Here is a 24,334-nt window from a genome sequence, read left to right as displayed (position 1 = left end):
ACTTGTTTTCCAGGAGCCTGTTGTCCCATATGTGCCAGTATGCTGCAGATCCTCTGGAGCCAGAAGCAGATTAACACTTTCTCAAAGGTACGAGATATTCATTCTGATAATTCCACAAACTCAACCTTCTGGATGCTCCTTAGGCAAATAAGGTCATATATGCCTACCTTAAATTACCTGTGACTGATATAAACAGCATATAAGTTTTTTTCTTCAAGAAGAAAATCAAAATTTTTGTGACTTTTTTTAAAACCTATGGAATAGATTATAAGTTGCCTTTATTATCTCTCTGTGGGGAAGCTCAGTTGTATCAACAGCAAAGTGTCAGGCAAGTCAAATCATTTATATTTACGTAAAAAAAACAAACATACAATCTGAAAAATAACAAACTGCAGAATACAAATTTACTCCATGAGAAAATACTGTGCAGTTATTAAAAATAGCAAATTCCAATCAAAGGAATACACAACTGAGAAGAAAAATGTAAAAAAAAATAAAAAAAATAAAAAAAGCACACTATGTGCATATATATTACTGCATAATAAATAGGACAAAGTTAATTGTAAAATATCTAAAGGTTGAAATTGTAAATTTTTCTTTCTGGTTAAATAAAGATTAAATAGTTTTTTTCACAACAAGTATGTTTTTTTTCAATTAGAAATATTTCTTTATTTTTATTTATTGAAAGAACACTAAAGAACAAAACGAGTTTGCATTGTGTGCCTGCAAAGGTTGGAGGTTGTCTTTTCTCAATGTATCCACTTGGGGGTGCCATAACTCCATAATGTGTCAAACCCATTGGCATTGCCAATTATCATGTTTGTTTGGCTTCAATAGTTTGTCTCATGCCTTTGATGAAATGAAAAACAGCTAAAAAATGTCATGAGTTTTATATGTATAATTTTTTTAAGAGTCAATGTAACCCCGTTTCCACACGAGTTTAGTAGGGGGTTAGGGGTGGGGGTCTTTTTGGGTGGCAGGGTAAATAAGGTTTTGCTTTAATATAAATACAGAAACAAACCTGTATGTAACAAATAAAATAAGCATGTCTATAAGTACAATATAAACAATAAGGATGTAAACAGTGACATGTATAAAATGTTGAGTAATTATGTTGGAAGTTTGCATAAAAATTAGCTCAGATGTTGCAAAAATTTAAGTATCTAATGCTTCTAATTTCTGAAGTTTATTTCTTTAAATGCAAAATCAGTCTACGTAGCAATAATAATATTACTCAAGTAAACAACAACAATAGTACAGTGCAGTAAAACTACTCATATAACTATCCTTTTTTCCAAAAAGTTACTCAAGTGAATGTGGGCCTAAGCAAAATTTGGTTTTGGGGCCCTCTAGTTTTGCTAACAATGTGGACTGGCTGCAACCAGCAGTACAATCATTAGCTCATTCACACAACTGCTATAAACCTTTTGCATCTCCGGCAGTGCTGTTTACATTATATACATGTATAATAGGATACATTTATCCTATTATACATGGATAATAGGATCCATGTATAACAATGAGGGCTGACTCCTTGGCAAATAAGCTCATAGGTAAAGATCCCAAAGCATTCTGGAAAGAGGTTAAAACCATTAATAACAGTAGACCATCTCTCCCTTGCACTGTCGATGGTGTTTCTGGGACGAATATGATTGTAGATTTTTGGCAACATCACTACAGCAAGCTATTTACCTGTGTACAGAGTGAACCCTTCCGAGTTGACAAGGTTAGTACTGTAGAAACTATCAAAACTCACGAGGTTTATCAAGCAATTAAAGATTTGTCTGTAAATAAATCCATAGGAAAGGATCTTATTTCAGCTGAACATCTGAAATTTGCAAGTTCTAGGGTAGCCCCTCTTCTTGCTTTGTGCTTCACTGGTTTTATTATGCATGGCTTTATTCCTGATTCCTTGATGAATGTTCTTCTACTTCCTGTGATTAAAAACAAAGCTGGTAGAATTGGCAGCTCTGATAACTATAGACCTATAGCCATTGCTAGTACACTGTCTAAAGTCTTTGAACTAATTCTTTTGCCTAAATTTGAAAAGATAGTTATGTCTACTGATAATCAATTTGGGTTTAAGTCCAAACATGGCACTGATATGTGTATATATGGCCTAAAGAATTACTGAATATTATACCAGCAAAAACTCTACAGTCTTTTTGTGCTTTTTAGACGCCACGAAGGCTTTTGATCGTGTAAATCATAGAAAATTATTTTTAAAATTGTGCCAAGCTGGTGTGCCCAAATATATAGTAAGATGTCTGACATATTGGTATACCAATCAAACTATGCAGGTCAAATGGGACAATTGTATATCTGCATCCTTTCGTGTCAGCAATGGAGTCAGACAAGGTAGCATTTTATCACCCATGTTATTTAACTTTTATATGAATGATCTCTCTAAGCAGCTCAACCTGTGTAGAACTGGCTGCATGGTTGGCGATACCATTATTAATCATTTAATGTATGCTGATGATATAGTGATTTTTAGTCCAAGTTCAGCTAGGGTTGATGTTAAATTTAATCCATCAAAAAGCATCATCTTGATCTGTCGCACCAAGGAGGACAAATATAGCAAATTTCCAACTTTCAAGCTGTCTGGGACTCAATTGAATGTCTCTAATGAAGTAAGATATCTTGGTCATGTGTTGACAGACACTTTGTCTGATGATGCAGACATTTACCGACAGGTTCGAATGCAGTATGCTCAGGCAAATATCCTGGTCCGTAAGTTTGGCTTCTGTACTGATGAAGTGAAACTGCATTTGTTTCGATCACATTGTACATCATTGTATACAGCACATTTGTGGTACAATTAAAAAAAAAAACAGTCTTCAAAGATTGAAAGTGGCTTTTAATGATGTTTTAAGACTTTTGTTAAATAAGCCCAGATGGACCAGAGCCAGTGAACTGTTTGTATCTGCTCACGTTAGCACTTTTATGGCTGTTTTAAGGAAGCTTATGTATCAATTTATTTGTCATTTAAACGAGTCTAATGATAGAATTATTCTATTGTTGACGAATGTTAAATATAGTGCCGTAAAATATTCATCTGCACTCTGGAGACATTGGTATGATTGCCTCCTGATGGGTTAGTTGCCATTTTTAAATGCACTTTTTATTCTTTTATTTTTTCTTTTCTTTACTTTTTTGTATATTTGGACTTTGAGTCTGTGTAATAAATCAATCAATCAATCAATCAATTGGCCAACTGATTTATTGACAAGTTGATTTCTAGGCACCAATTTCCTTAATTTTGGGGGATTGTGATTGGTTGATACTTACATGAAGGGGGCAAAATTAAAAATTGGTGGCTGGTGGAGAACATTTTTTACTGGCTACTCAGAAATTTCACCAACCACTGATTTTTCTCTTTCGATTACAAACCCCACTGTACAAGCAAGTTATATAAAATATATGATTTATTCTTAACTCTATGAAAACCGATTTACCTACAATAAATTTGCCATGCATACATACGTATACAGACTAATTTAACATAGCAAATCATGAAGACCTTAACAGAGGCGTAAAGCAGTAAGTTCACTTGAAGTAATTACTAACAGCAAATTTAATTACACAACCCTAGAATTCTTGCAATCATTTCCTATGTTGAACATTTTCACATTTTGGCTCCAACTCCCTCCAACTATAGTATTAAGTTAAGATGTGTCTTGTGATTTTTAAAATATTTTTAAATGGTTCCGATTTCTAACTGTTCTATTTGTTTTCTTTTACTTATTACGTTTTCTATTGAAATTCACAATTATACTAAAAAATCTCCTGTCCTCTCCTCTCATCTCGTGTTCATTGTTAATTCCACGGCCGTCATTATTCATATGTCATCCCAGAGTTTTCCAGCCTGTCTGCCAACTTAGCAGACACTTTCCCCACTCACTCACACCGGCCCTCTGGCCTATTCGTGTACATGTTCACTCCTTTTTACCAGGCAGAACCAGCTAATCCTCCTCCAACAATAATAGACTTAGACTTCCTTTATTGTCATTGTACAAAAAAAACACAAGGTGAATCTTGACAACGAAATGTCGTTACTTGGCTACCAGTGTAGCAGAGCTAAAACCTTATACTACACAATAAATAAATAAATACAATACAAGTGCCATAGAATACACAGGTTCAGTGTTGTGAAAAAAACTAAAGTGCATGTATTGACCATGTCCATAGGGGGGTGATTTGGTTTGTGAGTGTGTGTGTGTGTGTGTGTGTGTGTGTGTGTGTGTGTGTGTGTGTGTGTGTGTGTGTGTGTGTGTGTGTGTGTGTGTGTGTGTGTGTGTGTGTGTGTGTATTAGTCTGTAACCCAGACTGTCAGTCCTGTCCTGTTTTTCTGTTCAAATTGCATTGCTCCAATTTACACCTCACTTAATACTTTTACCCTCATTAGGCTTTTTAAAGATCGGCAACCAGGCATTGGCGATTGCTGCAGCCAAACTTAAGATATTCATGACATTCTTTGATGAAGTAAAATTCTCACCTCGCCTCCCTGGTGAGGTGTGCCCAGAACACCTCACCAGGGAGGCGTCCAGGAGGCATCCTGACCTGATGCCCGAGCCACCTCAACTGTCTCCTTTCGATGTGAAGGAGCAGCAGCTCTACTCTGAGTCCCTCCCGGATGACCGAGCTTCTCACCCTATCTCTAAGGGAGAGCCGAGACACCATACGGTGGAAATCCATTTCAGCATTTGCAACCTCGTTCTTTCGGTCATGATGAGGAAAGTAGATTTTGACCGGTAAATCGAGAGCTTTGCTTTGTGCCTCAGCACCCTCTTCACCACGACAGGCCGCTACAGTGCCCGCTTCACTGCAGACGCTGCACCAATCCACCTGTCAATCTCCCAGTCCCTTCCTCCCTCATTTGTGAAGAAGATCCCAAGATACTTAAACTCCTCCACTTGGGCAGGACACCCCTCGCCCCCGGTTCCCATTTTTGAGCAGGGGTACCATCACCCCAGTCTACCAATCCGATGTCCATGCAATATTGCAGAGCCAACACAACCCAACAACTTCCAGAGCCTTAAGGAACCCAGGATGAATTTCATCCACCCCCAGGGCCCTGCCGCAGAGGAGCTTTTTAACCACCTCAGTGACTTCATCACAGAGACTGGAAAGCCTGACCCAGTGTCAATCCCACCAACATGCCTGTTGGTGGGATTGAGGAGATCTTCGAAGTACTCTGTCCACTGGCCCACAACGTCTCGAGTTGAGGTCAGCAGCACACCATCCCCACTATAAACAATGTTGGTGCTGCACTGCACCAACACTCCTTGGATGCCAGATGGTGGACCAGAACCCAGGCTAACCCTCGAAGCCATGTGGAAGTCTTTCTCCATGGCCTCTCCAAACTCCTCCCATGCCCAAGTTTTTGCCTCAGCAACCATAGTTATTATTACTAAAAAGAAAAGAAAGGGCAACTGAGTGGAGCCCTTAGTGGCCCTGGGGCTCTAAGCGGCTGCTTAGTTTGCTTTTGCCTTGGGCCAGCACTGCCTGTAGTGCCCGCTTTTGAAAATAGATAATATCAGTTATCTTTGTTAACAAGATAGCATGTTAACAAACTTAACGTGATATATTGGCATTAGCTAGACATGCATTCAACAGCATTACTCAACTCGGTTTGTTTGGGGGGGCAGGGGGGGAGAGAAACTCTGCAAAGTTATTTTATGGCAGCAACTTATGGTTTGCTGCCATAATTCTAATACACACCTGTGAAACTCATTGGGCCTGAGTCAATAGTTATTCACTTCTTCCTGGAATGATTTCTCATTCCAGTGTTTTTGAGACATACAATTAGTTTGTGGTTAATAATACGTTCCAAACTTCATCCCAATTGTTGTGCATAAATCATGCACAACAATGTAGTGAAAATACCTATTAGTTTGATAAAGTAATGCTTTATTAATTTTTGACAAAATTAGAATTTAAAAACCTTTTGGGTAGTTGATTGTTAATCTATTCATCAGTCACAGCTGTAAAAAATCTGGGAAAATTCAATAGGAATGTGTCTTAAAGAATCTTATGTTTTTCTGTTTTAAACAATTTCTACAGCTGAAAGTACAATCAGGAAAACACTTTGGAATAAAGGACTCCTAAAATATCTCCAGCTACTTCTAACTCAGCGAGAAGGGAAACTCTGGTAAAATGGACTAAACACACAAAATGACTCTTCATTAGTTAGTGCCCTTCTAAAATATGTTTAGACCATTGGCCCTAATCAGTGATCAAACTTAAATTCTGTTTGAGTTGTTAAATCACTGCTAGTGTCAGCTGCACCATGCTGCAAGCCTGCTGTGCTTGGAACAGTTTGAAATATTAATGCCAATACAATGAAATGCACAATAAACAAAAAACTTAAGTTGTTTAAGCTATTTTATTTTTGCCTGGACCCCTCTTACTTGAAGAGAGTTCCAGCGAACAAGGTTCAGCTTAGCTGGTTGACTGGGTACATTTGTGTAGAGAAACAGGCCTCAACCTTAATACAGCGCCGTGGACATGCTGGCCACTTAGCATTTCATTTATTCTCAAAACATGCAAAGCTACTTTTCTCATTTTTGTTTCTCATATTAATAATTTCTTATATTAATTTCAGATTATTTTTTGTTTGCTCTGATTGCAGACTAAAGAGTTTAAAAAATATTTTTTGAAACAGTCCTAGTCTTGTTTAGCTGAATGAGTAGTGAGTGTCTTGTTTTCTCTGAACCAGGCTTTTAGTGAATTAATATGGAGCAACAACACACTTTACAGACAGAAAATGTCAACTTCTGAGCTGACATTTTCAGAGAGGAAACGGTTTGGTGACAGTTTGAGTGTTTGATGGTGTGTTTTGTTCAGCTGAACAGGAACCAACCGATGACCGTCTACAACGTCCTGCAGATCCTACGGCTCCACATCTCCGTGCCGCAATGTGACGTCTTTGGCTACCTGAGCATTGACAACAGGCTGGTGGTTCTTGTTGCCCCGGTGGATCACCAACCAACACTTCTGCAGGTGATACACAAATAAAGTTATGTTCAAAATGATGTGTTTGAAAAAAATTATTTTTTCAAACACTCCTCGAAGGAGAGTCCACCACATCATAATCTAGGTCACCATGTGTGCTTTCATGAGGGTTTTGTGTGTGTGTGATTTTGGGAACTGACCATCTGACAGGACAACCACCCCATTTCCTGCTGAGAGCCAGGATTCCATCTGGACATGGCAGCATCACACAGCGAATCTTTTCTTTTTCCTTGGGACTGCCGACCAGTCTTTCCATACCTACCAGTAGCATCTACCTTTTAACTGATTTGGTCATGATGCAGCGAAGTAACACCCTGTCTGTGCACAATACAAGCGGCTGCAACTCATTCGTGGGTTTTCCTCAAGCAGGAAAAGATAGAACACTCTGTGTGGAAACAAAACATGGATGTCTTTGACAGTTGAGTGGAACCAGAGTTTTTCTGTTGCTTTGCCTAACAGTTTGTGCTTTTTCATTTTCTAATTTGTTTTATTTACAATGACTCAGACACCTTGCCAACACAATCTGGTTTACTGTTAATTATTCTCATCAAAAATATTCATGATCACTGGAGGGGTGAGAACTTATCTGTCTTCTTTAGCTCTTTACCTTTTCTCCATTTCTTTGCCATTCTTTGTTCGTCATGACAAAGTAGTTTTCATGGCTGGTAAAGTCAAGTTTGAAGATTTTCAAACCACGGCATATTTTTACTAAATCACATAATATACCTGTGATCCTGGGTTAAAGTTATATTCAGAATCATCCCCAACAAGTCTACTTCCTTTTTCTTTTGAGTTAAATTTTTATCTGAATATGATTGAATTCTTTCTCATGTTCTCACAACCAGATACCACTCCTGCCTTTCTACTTGGAACAAAGAATTGTTCTACAGAAAGCTTTTGAATCCAAGGAGAAAAAAACCCTAATTTCTGTGTTTTGAGATTAGTGAAACAATAATAAATTTATGTCTAGTGGCATTTGCTGAGAAGCACTAATAGCATATTGCCATTTTCAGCTGCAACTCTATTTTTATTCAGATTTTTGGTCTTTTGTTCGATAAATATGTGCTCTGCAATTATTAGAAAAGACTGACTGCACCACTGCTAACATTTAAATTCTGCATAATCTGCTTTCCATAACAGTTGGAAACCAACAGGCCTCTATTAATGTGAGTTAAAGTTGATGAAGCCAAGCTAAAAAAAAAAAAAGGCTGACTGGGGTCTTTAAAAATTATTTATAGGCACAGCTGTAGTTCGCTGTAATCCATTTATTTCAGTATCAATACATTTGACTTATGAAGAGAATATCCAATGTAGAAAAAATACAATGAGAAAAATAGAAGCTATGAATGTTTCTATATGTTCCCTTAGCATTTTCTGAATGATACATAAACTTACATCTGAAGAATTATTCGGGGTATTAACAACAATAGTGTAAGGTTAACAATAACAGTTACACACTCATCCAACATATTTATCCCAGTGAGATGAGCACCTATCTCCAGTTGTCAACGGACTGGTCACCCTGGATGGGTCACCAGTCCATCACAGTGTAGATACAATACAAACTCTCAGTCTGTGGTAGAAAGCATCCTATGTCTTTGTTCAAATTCAAATTAATTAATTCTTGCAGTTGTAAAATGTACAGTTGTAAACAGTGAGATACAACACTGTATTAGTGGATATCAATTTCAGAAATTGTTTGTTTGGTCTTGTTCCATTAGGCTAAGCAACATCTGTTTCTAGGAGCAGTTGTGCTGTTTGTCCCTGCTGGCTGGACCAATCAGGTTCCAGAGTTAGCTGCTCGCTCGATGTTAGCTCTTCTAAGAATGGAGTAAAACTTTCTAATTTCTGTCAGACTTTCAATTATGTAGCGGCATCAAAGATGATCAAAGATGTTTTTGTGTTTTCTAGGGTCTTAGTTTTATTTATTTATTTTTTCCTTATCTCAATTATGTCATAATTGTTTATGTTGAGCTAAACATAAAATTAACACCCTCAGCAGATCCAGGTTTTGAAAGCCTTCCAGTTTAGAAGGAAAGTAACCCAGGTGTAAATCTGTGCCTCATGTCAGGCCTATGTTCTGAGGAAAGACCCAGAATATCTGAAGCTTGATATATTTATCATCCTCACAATGTCAGCAAAAGTGTCCAGTACTATGAATGCTGGGAGGATGCAGTTTTAGCAGTAGGATTTTACAAACACAAAGGCTCAGCACAGAGAAGAGGAGAAACCTTGGAAGAAATGCAAGCATTTAAAGTTGATGCCCATAAACTGTCCCTACAGTTAAGACAATCCTCTACAGCTCAGCTTTTAGTTTTGCCTGTTGCCAAGCAACAGCCTCACTTACTAGTTTTAATTATTTGATAAACACTCCTAGCGCTTTGTACATTTCAAATTATGTTTGAATGCGGTTCACTTTACAGGCAAACTATGGACAAAATGCTCCAGATGTTTAAAGCTTTTAGTGATTTATACGTACAACTCATTGGCAGAGCACAGGAAATGGTTTCACCAGCTTTGAGTGAGTTCTCTTAGTCCCATCCTGATGTACATGCTTTATATGGATGGTGTATAATGGCAGCTTGACTCTAATGCCAAGGACTGTGCGAACTCAGTGTGGGTTGTTTCTGAGAGAAAGAAGCTGACTGCTTTGAACCTGCCACTAATGGAGTCGTTATAAAAACAAGCATAAACACTCAAAAGTAATTCCAAAGCTTTCTGTGATATAAAACAGAAACTTTTAAAATGTTATTTAAGTCATTATTAGGAGATTACAATATAAGTAGATTTTAAAACTTTATTTTAATTGTATTTCAAGGTGGAGTGTTCAAACAAAAAATCAGTCTGCATAATCCAGCTTGGAGGGAATAAAGGGAATGTGTGAAAGTGGAGTGGATCCAGTTGCTCTCTGATGTTCCAGCTGCTGCAACATGCCAATACAGACCTGACATTCTGAAAGGTTTACTCTACTTTAGCGCCATCTGTAATTCTAGCAATCCACTACAAATGGCTGCTTTAAAATGCTAACTTAAAGCAGCCAAGATATCAGTGAATGAATTGTGGAAATTGCTCTGTGAATCAGTGATGACGATGAGAAGAGCGTCTTCTAGTTTTAGGTGATCAACCAGCATCTGATGTTTGACATATTCAGCTGCATGTCATAGCAGTATGTAGCACCCAAGATTAATGAGCCATTCAAAGTCACCCTATCAACAGATTTTATTTTATTATCTTTGTTTTTTCATTAACATAAATGTTAGCTACCAGTGAGGATGAACGTTATCAACTTAATAGTTGTTTAGCCTACAACTGTCACCTGTCAGCAGGCTAACCATCAGCCACTGTTAACATGCCAGTTGAAGAGGTAAGGCAGTTTTACTTTTTACTTTTGAAGACAAAGCTAGGTGTAAATATGAGCTGCTGCTTTCATATCAGCTTTGCAAATGTAAATATTATAGAATCGCAGAAAAGTCACTACTAAGATTATAATTTCTGATTTCTGTTTTCACAGAATTAAGACGCTCCTGTAATACACTGCAGTTTGTCATTCGTCTTGTGTGTAACAAATATATTCTGTTGGCTTTGAATGGATTAAGTTTGGGATTAAACCGGGACCATAATTTTTAAATTAAGTGGCTTTATTTATAGTATAAAAACACTGCATTTTATTTAACAATCAAAGCTACTACTACTAAATTAAAAATAAAAATTGGTCAACAAAGCAGCTTCTAAAAACTGAAGAAAAAATTTATTATCCAAAAACAATCTCTAAATGTAGACATGAAAAAAAATTATTAAATTAAATGTCTATTATCAGGTAAGCGAGTATGCAGAAGACTGGATAGAATTAATTTAAATTGAAATTCAAAAATACTTTGTTAAATCAATAAATACAGTAAATTCATTTACAAACCTGCTGGGAAAAAGAATAAAATGTTTGCAGAGAAATTAATATTTTCAATACTGTCTCCGATTGTTTTCAGATGACAAAAAGCTGAGGTTAGAGGCTCCGCTATCCTGCTCAACCTATAATGCTTTCTTATTTTTGTGGCAACATTTAAAAAGCATTTTTGCAAAAGTAAAATAATAATAATAAACAGTCTGTTTTCATCATTTTTCACAAAAGCCTACTGTAAAATATTATTTACTTACTCTGTGTTTTTAAAGACAAGTGAAATTAAAAAAATATTAATAGTGAAAGAATCGTGCAGAAAGCAACAGTCTTGTGTTTTTCAGGTGGAGGCCTGCAGTAAGGAGGCCGAGAAGATTGATTCTCTCATCAACTACGCTAGCCCCACTCTGGTGTCCCACGTTCCGCTGTCCGCCTTCCTCAGCTCTGAGATCAAGACCTCATCCATCCACTCTGGGGGCTCTCTGCCGGCACCTGTACCCATGAGTCTCTGCTTCTGCCTGGTTTTCATCATCATAGCAGCTCCTAGATTCCAGTAGCTTTAAGTGCCGATTCTTCCTCCAGTTTTTTTCCCCAAAGTACCCTGTTTCTGAGACTGTTTGGGTTGCCATGGAAAAGGCCAAGGAGGCCATTCTGACAATCATTCCCATTGACTGCTGCGTCTTAAACAATCAAGCTGGGGAAAAGGTTCTTATTGTAGACCATTTATGAAGTATTATTAATTGATGAGTTACTCACTGGGTTTCCCCCCCTCAGTGGAGGGTGTGTGTATGGGTGTGTGGGTGTACGAGTGTGTGTGCGTGCGTCCGTGTCCGTGTGCTTGACCTATTAGAAATACCTAGCTTTATATCAACAGTGTTATGTCAGGAACAGACTCTTTGAAAGGTATGAAGGTTGATCACACACTCTGCGTGTGTGTTTGTTCGCGGATCCAAGACACATAGAGGAAACGTTACCTCATCTCGCAGCACATCTTTATGACAAATGCATTTACATAAACACACACCCAATCACTGTTGGTGATTGAAGAGGTGTGTGTTGACAGTCAGACCAACATGTGTATGATGAAGCCTCAGTGTTGACCACATGTACATCGCATATGCATGTGACATCTGTGTGGACCTAGTGTTTGAACCTCAGCAGTGTTATGGACTGGGTCAGGTCCAACAAATGGATCCATTCTTTAAAATCAGACCCCATCAAATAAAAGAACCCTAAAGTTATGGAATGCTTCAAGTGCCACAAAATATAGGGATCATATACAGACAAATATAAAACATGAAAGTAGCAATAAATAGAATCAATAGATATAAATACAGAAAGGTGTGTGGAAAAAAAAACTTTATTTAATGTCAACTATTAGTTATTTTAAGAAACATGTTATAATTTTTATTTTAATGTACTTTGAATCTTCTTTTCATATATTTTTTAACTTTTATTTTAGCTTCCAATTTTACATTGTAGCTTTTCACAGTCTCTCCTGATCTACCTCCTTTTAGTTTACTGTCTTATCTTTCCTTTCTGATCTCAAATAAACCTTTCTGTTCAGATCAACAAAAGAGCTGCAGAAAAATGGAAAGAGCAATAGAAAACAAATGATAAAAACAATGACCAATGACATTTAAAAAATACTTATGAGCTCAAGATGTAGAAACATAAAAGCAAAAAATTTAACTAAACATTTATTTTAGCTCATTTGAAAAATGAGCTAAAATTTGAAACATCAAAATGGTGAAAATGGTAAGAAAAAGTGTACTGGCAGACAAAAGAAATGTCATTGTCAAGTTTCCAGAGGATTTCTTGACAATTAAGCCTAACATGATGAATGCAGTGATATATTGCAGGCTCTTGCTGGAATGTCTGCTTATAAGACATCAGAGCTCAACTGACACAAGAAGTCTGGTATTCAGCCGTGTGATCCTGTTGTAATAAACAACAAAAGAATCGTGCAGTGCTGACTCCCACAGAAAGCAACAAAACTCTTGCGCTTTTCAGGTGGAGGACTGCAGTAAGGAGATCGAGCTCTTCTCGATTATGCTATTGCAATAAACAGCATCACATGGCTTGTCTGAAGCATGTCAGCCATATTGCTTGTAGAACTTACTGGTTAGCTTGTGAGTAATACTTTATGTTGCTCTTCTAGAACTCTCCTTATATTAAATCATCAAAATACTTGTTCCTGGGGCTAATAAATTCACATTCAAGCTGCACCATTCTTCACAGCTGTGTATCTATGCTTGTTTTACACAGTAATAAAAACTATATATTTTTTCACAGTCTTCAATTTTCTCTTATATCTTCCTGTTTCTCTGATAGGTATTTTCTTCTTTAATTGTTTTATACTTTTATTTACACATTAATTTATTTACAGAGTGTATTTCCTCATATTTTATCTTTTTTGTGGCACTGCTGTTGTTCCATACTGATCTAATTTGATGAAGAATGCAAGCTCAGGTGACCAAAAATCAGGTCACCTGATAAAGACAAAATTGGTGATTTTTCCACGGTTACTTTGAGCTTTTAGTGAACACCTCATCTGACGTGGGGCTCATAAAGTTTAAAAATAAGAACTAGAGTCTGAGTGTGTTCAGGTACATCAGTGAATTCTAGTTGTAGCTAAAGACTGTTTTATATTTGATGAGCACCATCTCAAACAAAAGCCTCTCCTTGTGTTCTGTCACTAGGTGAATGGTCCATGACTAAATAATGGCTGGACTTCCTGTCCCTTTGTTGGTGCTATATCTCTAAAGAGAATGAACAGTCTGTAGACATTAAGAATGAGAAGCCATTCAAATAACAAAAGGACAATCAGCTAGTTCCTACCTGTAGCACATGTGGCCTGGAGAACAGTATTTTTTCACAGGATGCCTTGCATATAATCTTATATGAAGTATTATTGAAGATGCAATAAATATGTATTTGTTTAGAAATGTCTGTATTTGCAATAGACTTGATAAGGATTTGTAATGATGCCCCATGTTTGTAAAACCAGCTGGTATTTTCATTATTATTATTATTATTGTTGTTATTATTATCGCATGATGAAAATATCTTAATTCCAGGTGTGTACTGTGGTGTGTGTTGTCTTGTTCCCGTGTTTGTCTGCCTGCACAGCATAATGTGTTGCTATCTCTATCAGTATTATTGTGTTGGGCAGTCCTGTAGCAGGGAACCCCAACATGCATTCCTCCATCTATTATTGTTTTCCTTTTTATTATTACTATATAAAGTTCTAAAATCTGAATCTTGTCTCTGTTTTTTGGATGATTTTGGATTCAGTGATAGTTAGCATAGTTACTTGATTGTGCGATAATAAACATAATGCTACCTCCTTAAGTCTTTGCATGTATTATATTTATTGCTTCATCCATACCTGTTTAGTTATATGTAAATGTTATTTTCATATTAACTACACAACAGAATGTATTGTTTTGTGTAAATATCCTCATTCCTACACCTCTTCCATTACCTGTATATAGCTAAAGTGCTAACCAAGTTTCTTGAATATAAGTACCCTGAGGCTTATTTGGTAATTCTGAGATGGAGTAATTAAAATCTTGCCCAATCAAGATGACGCTTCTAACAATCCACTGAAATGTTGAAAGCTACCTTTCAACAGCTTCCTGTCCAGCTCTTTAACACCAACGTGCTTTCATGCAGCCCTCACTTTAATTTTGATCTTTTTGCTTTTCTTAACTGTCTGAGCTGACAATAAATCACTTCCAAATAGCACAAAATCCTTTTTGTTTACCATCAGTGAGACATTAGCAATTTTAGAGCATCCATCACAAGCCTTTGGTCTCGCATTTTATGTTCCTGTTAGATTCAGCCTTCCTCATTGAGTTGTTGTTTTTGCAGTGTCAGTATAAGTAATCCCTTGAGCGAGCATCACTCTTCGAATTGCATGTTCTCTTTTATTAACTTCATACCCACAATAAGCAGCAGTATGTTCTCCTTCACAGTCACAGCCTTTCATCTTTAGCTGCCCTTTCACATTTCATCTATTCATGCTCACATCTTCAGCACACCTTCCACATCATTGCTTTTCTTTGCAAATTGCTGCTAAATATCAAAATGCCTGACATTTGAAGCATCTCAAATGTTTAACATTATAACTCATATATCCCATGAATACTTTACTCTGTGAACATTCTCCCTGGAATTTGATCAAGGCCGAAAAACTATCACATCTTTCTCCATTACTTGTTGTTTTGAACCATTTGATTTCTTTCACTTCACCTTCACTTACATTTTCAGAAAAGAACATTTTAAATAGCAGAAAAATTTTAACTCCACCCTTGACTCCTTTACTCATTTTTTGATTTTCAACTGGATACTTCTGATTTTTTTTCCATCTATTTTGTAGATCCTAGTAGTTTTTCTTTGTTGATCTCTATCTCTGCAATAAGAGAAACGAGCACCGCTTCGTAAAACCTTAGCACTTAATTCTTCACCAATTAGTTTATTTATCGTTTGGGTGAACTGAATAGGATTCCACTCACCAAAAGAACCTTGCCCTTAATTTAACTTGATAATGATACTCCTCTTTTTGTTTTAAAGTTTCAACTTCATCTTCCTCATCATTTTCACAACAACACAAATCATCTGATTTAATAGTTTCACTAATTTTAGAAAGGACTTCAGCTTGGCAAACAGTTCACAGTCCATGTTTGCAGAAATAAGTCACATCAACCACTGCTTGTATTTGATGACAAAGTCTGTTCCTTTCACTCCTCTCGTCATTTCTGTTCAGAGTTGCAGATTAAATCTATTGGAACGTCACTGTTTGTTTCTAAACAGAAACTGGGGTAAAACAGTTGCTATCATTGTTTATGATTTTGCAGGGATTGTGATTCTAAAAGCATGCTTATGAGCCAATCAAGTATCCATCAGAGTGAGTTTATGTCAGTCAAAAGCACCCATACTCTGCCACTGCTTGTATGAGTGTGATGCACTTATTGTAATAATGCTCTGCAGACCTTAATGTTCTTAGCTAATTAAGAAAATAAGTCAGACATTAAAAGCATGAATATTAATTAAAAATGCATAATAAATTTACAACCAACCACAATATAACAACATAGTTTATAATGCATCCCAGTAACAAATAATTACCATCTATTCTGTAATTCAGAATGGAGTCATAATTACAGAAAAGTAAAATGGTTGCTGTTTTTTTTTTGTTGTTGTTTTTTTCAGCTGAGTCTAGACTCCTAATTAAAAGTGTCTATTTGGGGTGCACTGAAGGTAGTGTGGCAGAGCGCATGACCCCTCATACAGAGGCCCCCAGTCACAGGTTGAAGTCCCAGCCTGTTGACCTTTTCCACAGCTTTCCTTCCTCTCTCACAACCTTTTCTGTTTGACCACCCTCAAACAAAGACCAATAGAGCTGATAAAACCTTTAAAATCAAAGTATAAATTTGTTCTTGGCATGACTCACAATGGCACCACATATAGAGGCTGCTGTGCCCAGTTTGATTCCCAGCCCATGTAGACCATGTGCTCCTTGTCTTCTTGTTCTCTTGCCCACTCTTTCTGTCAAGCTACTGATAAATAAATACCACTACTGCCATAGAAAACCTTCAAGGGATCCACAATTAGTTTAACATGTTGGCCTAAATGCACTCATCGACCCCTTTATTAGGTACACCTTGCCAGTACTGCGTTAGAGCCCCTTTTGCCTTAAGAACTGCCTTCATCCTTTGTGGCATAGATTCAATAAGGTACTGGAAACATTCCTCAGAGAGTCTAGTCTATATTGATAAAATAACATCAAGCAGCAGCTGCAGATTTGTCAGCGGCACACTTACAATCATTACATTACATTCAACTTAGAATCTCTCAGTTTTCATCTTTGCTCCTATTTGTCTGAAAGTGCATTTGGTTAAGGACTAACAAAATTAAACATTTAAAAAGGTCTACATGTAGAGAAGTGGAGCTCCAAGTTTGAATATTGACAAGTCAAGGAGTTTGTCATGTGGCCTAAATAGTGACATGTAGGACATGTGGCCAAACACATCTTTTTTTCATGTCATCGGGTTGATGAGCTGCTGTAAAACTTTTGACACTAAAATTCTAATCAGAAGGTTGAGAACAGTTTGTTTCGGATGGAGGCAACCTTGGCTTCACAGCCTTGACTTCTTCTCCACTGCTGTTCCTAGATTTGTGCATTCTAGATATGGATAGATAAACAGAAATAACACCAAGACCAGAGAAAGCTCTCTTTCGGAGTCAACTTATCTGCCTGTTTGTTGTTAAAAGGTCAGGAGCTGTTTTTCAGAGTTCACAGGTATTTTTTATGCAATATGTTAGCATAAGTGTTACTTTGTTTTTTCTTTTCTCTAACAGGTTATAGCTGAGTTGTGTGCAAGCTAGAAATCACAGTGCCTATATTCGCCTAAGTTAACTCAGTAAAAAAAAAAAAAACTCCTAACACACAGGAGTGGATGCAGTTTCTAACGCTGTACATAACAATAAAGTTAGAGTCACCATAATTGTGTTCTTCAGTTCAGAAAATCATTTAGTTTTCCTTTTTATTTATTTTTAGAACAGAATTCAGTTGTTTTCTTCTGAAAATCATGTAGTTTCCAGTTGACAAGGTTCATCTGAGTCAATTCTGTTGTTCAACAAATTGAACTAATTGAGAAAATGGACATCATGCTGAGGTACTTTAATCTCTCGGCATTTAATTTAAAATTATGTGTCTATTGAAAGTAAACTCATGAGAATCGCCTTCACAAACCAATCATATTCTAAAACTTCAACAATAACTAAGTTAGTTTTTGTTTGTTTGACTAATCAGTGCTGTACAAAGGATTTATGTCACCACTAAATCTCTACCTTTCATTCAAGGCAGTTGAATTTTCTTATAATGTTTAAAATTATCCATATTTGTCTAGATTTTCAGAAAATTCTTTAATATTTTCTTTGGAAAAGAATCAGGACATTTCACAAGACCTGAAAGATGCATCTTCAGTCACAGAGATTGTAAGGCAAGTTTTAACTGCTCTTAGGAAATTATATTTTTTAGGTGAAATATTTTTTCTCTCTCTGACTTATCCAAATAATAAATGACAACAAAGATTTTTGTGACAAGTTGTTGTTTGAAGGTTTCCGTATTTTATTTTGCGAATAACTGATCAATGTAAGGAGAGGGAAACCTGCAGTGAAGAAGAAAGGAAAGAATTGGATATATGTGTATACATATTTTTGTTTTATAGAGATTGCAAGGCAGTTTAATATTTAAACATCATTGATTTTGATCTTTTTTTGAATACTGTCTCCACATAGTAAAGGAATGTGAAAGTTAAACAAGTTTGATGTGTTGTGAAAGTTAAACAAGTTTGATGTGTTTTTACGCTGATTTGAAAGATGCACTGTTGCATCTTTGTGAGAATGGAACTACATTTAAGATAAAAGCAGAGGAGTAGGAGAACAGGCAGAGCTCCTCCAGCATACCAGGAATGATGGGGTAAAGGAGGGTCCCTGGATGAAACAGTCTGTTCCCTGACCTAAACTTTAGATTCTGATTCTTTGTACATGTCTAGATGGAACAAGAAGGAGAAAAAGACATTTAGAAATTTAGCACCAAGATTGATCCTGATGCTATCCTGTCATGATGGCTGAGTACCATTTTTGAATGTAACCCAGTTCTCTCCTAGTATTTCTCAGCAATGCTCCTCTCTGCATGGTTAAAGGCATGAAATATCACTCAACAACAAACAAATAGACCAGTTGAGTTACAAGAAGGAAACATATAAAACCTGCAGCACTCATGTTACAGGTCCAATGTATATTGACTTTGGGGCGTGCTGTGGTGGTGCACCCCACGTTTGGAGGCTTCGGTCCTTGACGCTGGCGTCGTGGGTTCGACTCCCACTCCTGGCAACCTTTGCTGCATGTCTTCCCCCCTCTCCTCACCCTCCTTCCTGTCTGCCTGCTGTAAAAAATTTGAGCCACTAGCACTGCAAAAACTCTTCAGCGAAAGAAAAAAAAATGTATATTGATTTTGATCAGTTTTAATTTTGTTTGATTTGTAATGAATGTCTAGCTCATTTCACAGCTGATCCTGATCACGGGATGAGTCGTTCAACACCTTGGCTGGTGAAGTTGTTGAAACAAAAAATACCACTCTGTTTCAAATGCTTAATCAGTGTGCACGTGTTTGTGTGTGTGTGTTTATGTGCATACTTGCGCGTGCATGCGTGTGTGTGTTTGTGTGATGCAAAAGAATATCCTTGCCTGAAAGTCCATATCCAGCTTCGTTGACTGCTTTGTTTGTAGTCATATTGCTGATTAATTCATTGGCTTCCATTTTTATGTAGACTTTTCTACATCAGAAGACTGTGTCAATGTTTGCCATTTTGGTGAAAGGGGCTTCTAGCATGTACTGACTGTTTTAAGTCACTCCATGGTCATCAAGAACTAAGCTTTGACTTTCCCCATCTTCCATGACTTAATACTCACCAGTTCTTGGATTTTATTGTTTTGGGTTATTGTCGTGCTGCAAGGTGCAGTTCAATGTCAGCTTTTGGTTTTTCTTTCATTCTTTCTCCAAAACCGTAAAATAGACTGTAGGACTGAACTCTCGTGCTGTAAAATTTCCCAAACCATGGGTTCACTAATGGTAAGAATGTAGTCCTAGATTCTAGAATTCAGGTTGAGGTGATACCAAACAAAAAGAAAATCTTTATTATAATGGCTATCAGTCACATCTATATCTCCAATGATGATTTGAAGTGTTTCCCAATTTTTTTTTATCATTAAAAGATTCGGAAATCAATTTTAAATAATATTCAGATTTAGTTATTTTTTTATTAAGAGGCAAAGCAATTTTAGTCCTATAGCACATTTTCAGGAACAAGTCAATTCAATGTGCTTCACATGATTAGAAGGAAAATAAAACAACAAACAAGCCAAACCATCAGAAGTAGCAGAGTCAGGAAAAGAAATGAAAGGTTAAAAAAAAACAATGATTTTGATGTTCTAGTTGTTATTTATTGGAAGGATTTCTGAAAAAATATGAATTTATTCTTGATTCAAACATTTCTGCAGTTGTTTTGAAATTTGTTCTAGATTAGAGGAGCATAAAAATGTAATGGATGCTGCTTTCCATATTTGGTTCTGGGGAAACAGGGATACAGAACTAGAATACCTGATTGATCTGGGAGGTTGTTAAATTAGTTGTTAAATTGGGAGGTTGTTAAATAATAGTTGCCAATTGATCTGTTTAAATCCACAGAAATTGGTAAGATTTTGTGTTAAGAAAAATAGGGTTGTCCTTGTAAATATCTTATCAAACAAATGCTGTGGCAGCCAGTGATTGAGTCAGTTGTTTATGTGTTGACTTGTAGAGACACTGTGAGATATAGTTCTCTTTCCCTGACGTGAAAATGCGTGTGTGACAATCCTGTGTCCTCAGGACAAGTCTGGATGTTTTCAGTTTCAACCTTGACTGTGTGGAAATAAATTATGAAAATCTTATCCCAAACTTTCCTTTGATGATTCTTTGCATCAGAGTGAATAAAAGTGAATCCATTTAAGGAGCATGAAGCACAAAACAAGTAGGGCTGTTATAAACCAATATTTTAGTAATTGAGTATTCTATTGATTATTCTATTGATTTCATCGAGTAATCGGATGAAAGAGTTGCTGAAATAAAATATCGATAAATCTGGTATAACAGTGTTACTATGAACAGAAATTTTTGAAACGTTTCTTTTAGATTGCACACACACCCACACACTCACTCAAACCCCTCACATCCTACATACATAGTTATTACTGTAGCATTTTAGAGTATTAAGACAAACAATGTATTAGAGCTGTTTCGGTCTTGCAAAGTTCCTCAGAACATTATTTACTATGATTGACACTTTATGAATGATTTTGAATTGAGTCATATAACTCACATTTTTGGATTTAAATGTTGCCATTACAGTGAACTGTTTGTTTACAGGAGTGGTACGGTTCTAATTCAATGGGACGGAGTGTTAGTCCCTCAACCAATCAGCCTATGCCTTCACTGGAACAGGGGCTGTGAAGGCGGGACTAGACGCTCTGTTAGCCAATAGGCGCTAACCATCCTCTCAGTTTAGAGAAGTTAGCAGACGGGTGCCAGTCTGCTCTGTTAGCCACGATGGATGCAATAGCATGCCTTCTGCTGGTCCTGCTGTTCTGGACAAGGTTACATGATATTGACGGTAAGTCATTCCGTGGAGATTTTGGAGCCGTTCGTTCCGCTTTAAAGTGTTCCTGTGGGTTTCGGTTTCTCCCCGGAGAGCTCCCTTACTAAAGCTCTTTGTTGAAGAAGCCCGTAAAAAGCGGAGTGTATGCAACTAAGATGGCGCAGGGTCTGTGGCCAGCCCGCTGCCGCCTGTCTCAGGAATGTTTATTGTCTGGCTGATGGGGGGAAAAACGAGCAGGGAGCTTTAATCAAACCCGGAGTTAAAAGCCGTGTTGCTGTTCGCGCTGTGGCTGAACTGGCCGGTGTCTGGACTCAGTTCGCCACAAAGAAGGTTCGGGTCCGCTGTTGTTAAGGGGAGTTGTCGGCAGTTTAGCTAACACAAAGTTGTCTGGATTTGTTTGATTCTATGAGGTAGAAGTTGGTTATTGACTTTGTGGTCGGATCGTTGCTAAGGGTAGACATTTCAGCTCCAGATGTTGCTCCCTAGACATGTATACCTGCGTGCGTGTGAATAATTCAGTGCAAAGCGATTGTTTCCAACTTAAAGTCGTTACTCATTTCACATCTCTTCATTTCGTTCACCCCACGGCGTTGTTATGAATATTGTAGAAAGCTTTGAGTGCTCGTTGATATCCAACGAGCTATTAAATAATTATGACTGTTTACATATGAACCAGTTGTTACTGTTTAGTACCTGCCAGAGGGCTGATTTTCAGCAGGTTTCATTATTCAGTTTGGCTCTGAGCTTATTAACCACTGAGTTGAAGTTAGCTTCTGATTGGGCTAAAGCAGGTGCGTACGACTCATCTTCATTTTGAGCCATTTCAAGGTATTTAATGTTCTCAAAGGACCGGCTATTACAGAATGTATTGATAAAACCCATAAACAAACTTAAAATGTTAATAAATACTGGCAACAGTGCTTGTTAAAATGAAATAATACAGAACTTTTTTCACATTGATGTAATTTAGCACTAAGCAAATAAAAATTGTTTTATAAAAATTTATCTACATATTACAGTTTCTTGAAGGTTCTTATATGTGACCCTCCATAAGACTATTTGAAATAGGCCTCTTATGTTTTTACAGGATAAGTAATATTTCACAGATCGTGTTTTTGTTTGCAGAATATACTAGGTTTTGATCTAAACCAGAATAAACAACTGTGTCCTAAAAAATAATGAAACAAGTCAAGAATTTCCTGTCAGATGTTTACATCAGGCACTCTGTAGATGTGTTGGTTTAGTTTCACTTTAAGTATTGATCATAGGATCCCAACCAGTGATCTCCCGGTAGAACCTGCTGGCAATCCCAGTGAACACACACATTTCTGTTAGTGTGGATCTCTGTGGACAGTGGAGAATAGAGCCTGGTTTGCTCTAATTTAGCTGGAAGAATATGAAGACTGTGAAGGGTCCGGGGTTATCTGGATTATAGATGAGCAATATTTAATTTCCTTGCAGATAAAATAAGTGTCTGCATCTGAATCTGGTCACATTCCAGTGGGTGTTTACACTCTGCTGAGGAGTTTTTCCTTTTCCAGACCCGATGTGTTTCACATGAACATCTATACAGAGACAGTCTAGATTTCTCTAACTAATTTGGAGCCTAACATGTTTCCTTTGTGTAGAGAGAAAGAGAGATGGGGCGGGCAAGGAAGCGTCAGCATGAATGGAGGAGGGAGGTTTTCCATCAGCAAGCAGAACAATCTCAGTTAAAGCAGCTGCTCTTAAATTGATTTGTTTGTTCAGTTTAGGGAGGGAGAGAGGGAAGGGTATTCCTCGTCTTTGTCCAGCATCAGGACTGTCATGGCAGGTTGGTGCGTGGCAGATGGAGCTCGGCCATCTCCACATGACTTTAGCCCAGCGTGCTGTCTCTGACGGGAAGAGAGCCAGGAGATGCTGCCCTGATCTGAAGCATCATATCTCTCCTGGCTCCACCATCATGTTCTGCTCAGCACCACACCCTGCAGTAGCCCCGGCACTCTCACACACACAGCATCGGTGGGCTACATGGGATTATCCTCATGCTGACACAGACTGCTTCCAGAGCTACCAGAGAGGATCTGCTCCTGTAGATGTCCAGAGAATGACTCACGTCTGGCTGACTTCCTCTGTTTGCACCATGTCGTTACTTAATTCCTCTGCACAGCAGCTCACTGCTGAGCTGCTGTCCTGGACCAGACGTCTGGACTCTGAAATATTTTATCCTTTATATCGTCTAAAATAGCAACACGCCATAAAAAAATTTTCAGCTACGGAGGGTGTGTAGGCCATGTGATGATTCTTCACATCACAGTGAATAAAAGTGAATCCATTTAAGGAGCATGAAGCACAAAACAAGTAGGGCTGTTATAAACCAATATTTTAGTAATTGAGTATTCTATTGATTATTCTATTGATTTCATCGAGTAATCGGATGAAAGAGTTGCTGAAATAAAATATCGATAAATCTGGTATAACAGTGTTACTATGAACAGAAATCCAATTTTTTATATTTGAGCATCCCTAACAATCACTTTTCTGTAGTTTAGAAAATGAATTCTAAACTACAGAAATCTGAAAAGTATATTCAATCTGAAATTATATTCAATTTAATAATAATGAGGAAGAACCACAAATACACTTATAAAAAATGTCAGTCCTCCAGCTTTTAGTTTATGTATTCATCTTCAGTCAATTTAATAAATGAACTCTCACCTTGACCAGCCATTTATAGCTCTTGTGTCCATATTAAAAACCGAAACATGTGGACTAAATAATAAAACATAATTTAATGAAGCTTAGACGCAGATACATTTTCCTGAAGGAATTTTAATAATCGAGGTACTCGAGGAATCCCTACACACTCTCTAAAATATCAATAAACTAATTTCTACAGAACATTGGATTCTGGAACTTGCAGATATTTTAAATATTCAAAATACATAAACAGACTATAAGTAAATAAAATAGATTGTGAAGTCTCTGTAAACAAACGTACCCTATAAAATATACCGGATGTACTGCCAGGTAGTACTTTAGAGGGGAAAAGTGCAAACTTACTGTGTGCTGGGTGTGAAATGTTTGCAAGAAACATCTTGAGTTTTATTAATTAGATTAAAGGGCATCATCTGTTCAGTGATTGAGCAATCTGTCTTGGGGCACACTGTTACATTGTTTGTATTTAGTGGTTGATTAAACACCTCAGTGATTGTGGACTGTCAGTAAGACGGTGACATCC

The 24,334-nt window shown here is 37.2% G+C and overlaps 2 protein-coding genes across 4 annotated transcripts in view; both read left to right on the top strand.

Annotated features, from left to right (window-relative positions):
- Nucleotides 1-14,263, top strand: part of reck (reversion-inducing-cysteine-rich protein with kazal motifs) — a 43,925-nt gene extending 29,662 nt beyond the window's left edge. For both annotated transcript variants that reach the window (XM_055022775.1, XM_055022774.1), the window contains 3 exons: nucleotides 14-87; nucleotides 6,850-7,005; nucleotides 11,254-14,263. In XM_055022775.1, the coding sequence (XP_054878750.1) occupies nucleotides 14-87; nucleotides 6,850-7,005; nucleotides 11,254-11,466 (443 nt within the window). In that variant the 3' untranslated portion in view covers nucleotides 11,467-14,263. The remainder of the gene's footprint in view (nucleotides 1-13; nucleotides 88-6,849; nucleotides 7,006-11,253) is intronic.
- Nucleotides 14,264-21,014: 6,751 nt separating this feature from the next.
- The window catches only part of tgfbr1b (transforming growth factor, beta receptor 1 b), a 32,618-nt gene continuing 29,298 nt past the window's right edge, over nucleotides 21,015-24,334 (top strand). For both annotated transcript variants that reach the window (XM_055022737.1, XM_055022736.1), the window contains exon 1: nucleotides 21,015-21,129. In XM_055022737.1, the coding sequence (XP_054878712.1) occupies nucleotides 21,066-21,129 (64 nt within the window). In that variant the 5' untranslated portion in view covers nucleotides 21,015-21,065. The remainder of the gene's footprint in view (nucleotides 21,130-24,334) is intronic.

Source organism: Poeciliopsis prolifica, unplaced genomic scaffold (assembly GCF_027474105.1).
Source record: "Poeciliopsis prolifica strain line A6 unplaced genomic scaffold, Auburn_PproV2 SCAFFOLD090, whole genome shotgun sequence".
NCBI lineage: Eukaryota > Metazoa > Chordata > Actinopteri > Cyprinodontiformes > Poeciliidae > Poeciliopsis > Poeciliopsis prolifica.
Note: the sequence above shows the minus strand (reverse complement) of the source record. Positions and strands in the feature narration are given on the sequence as shown.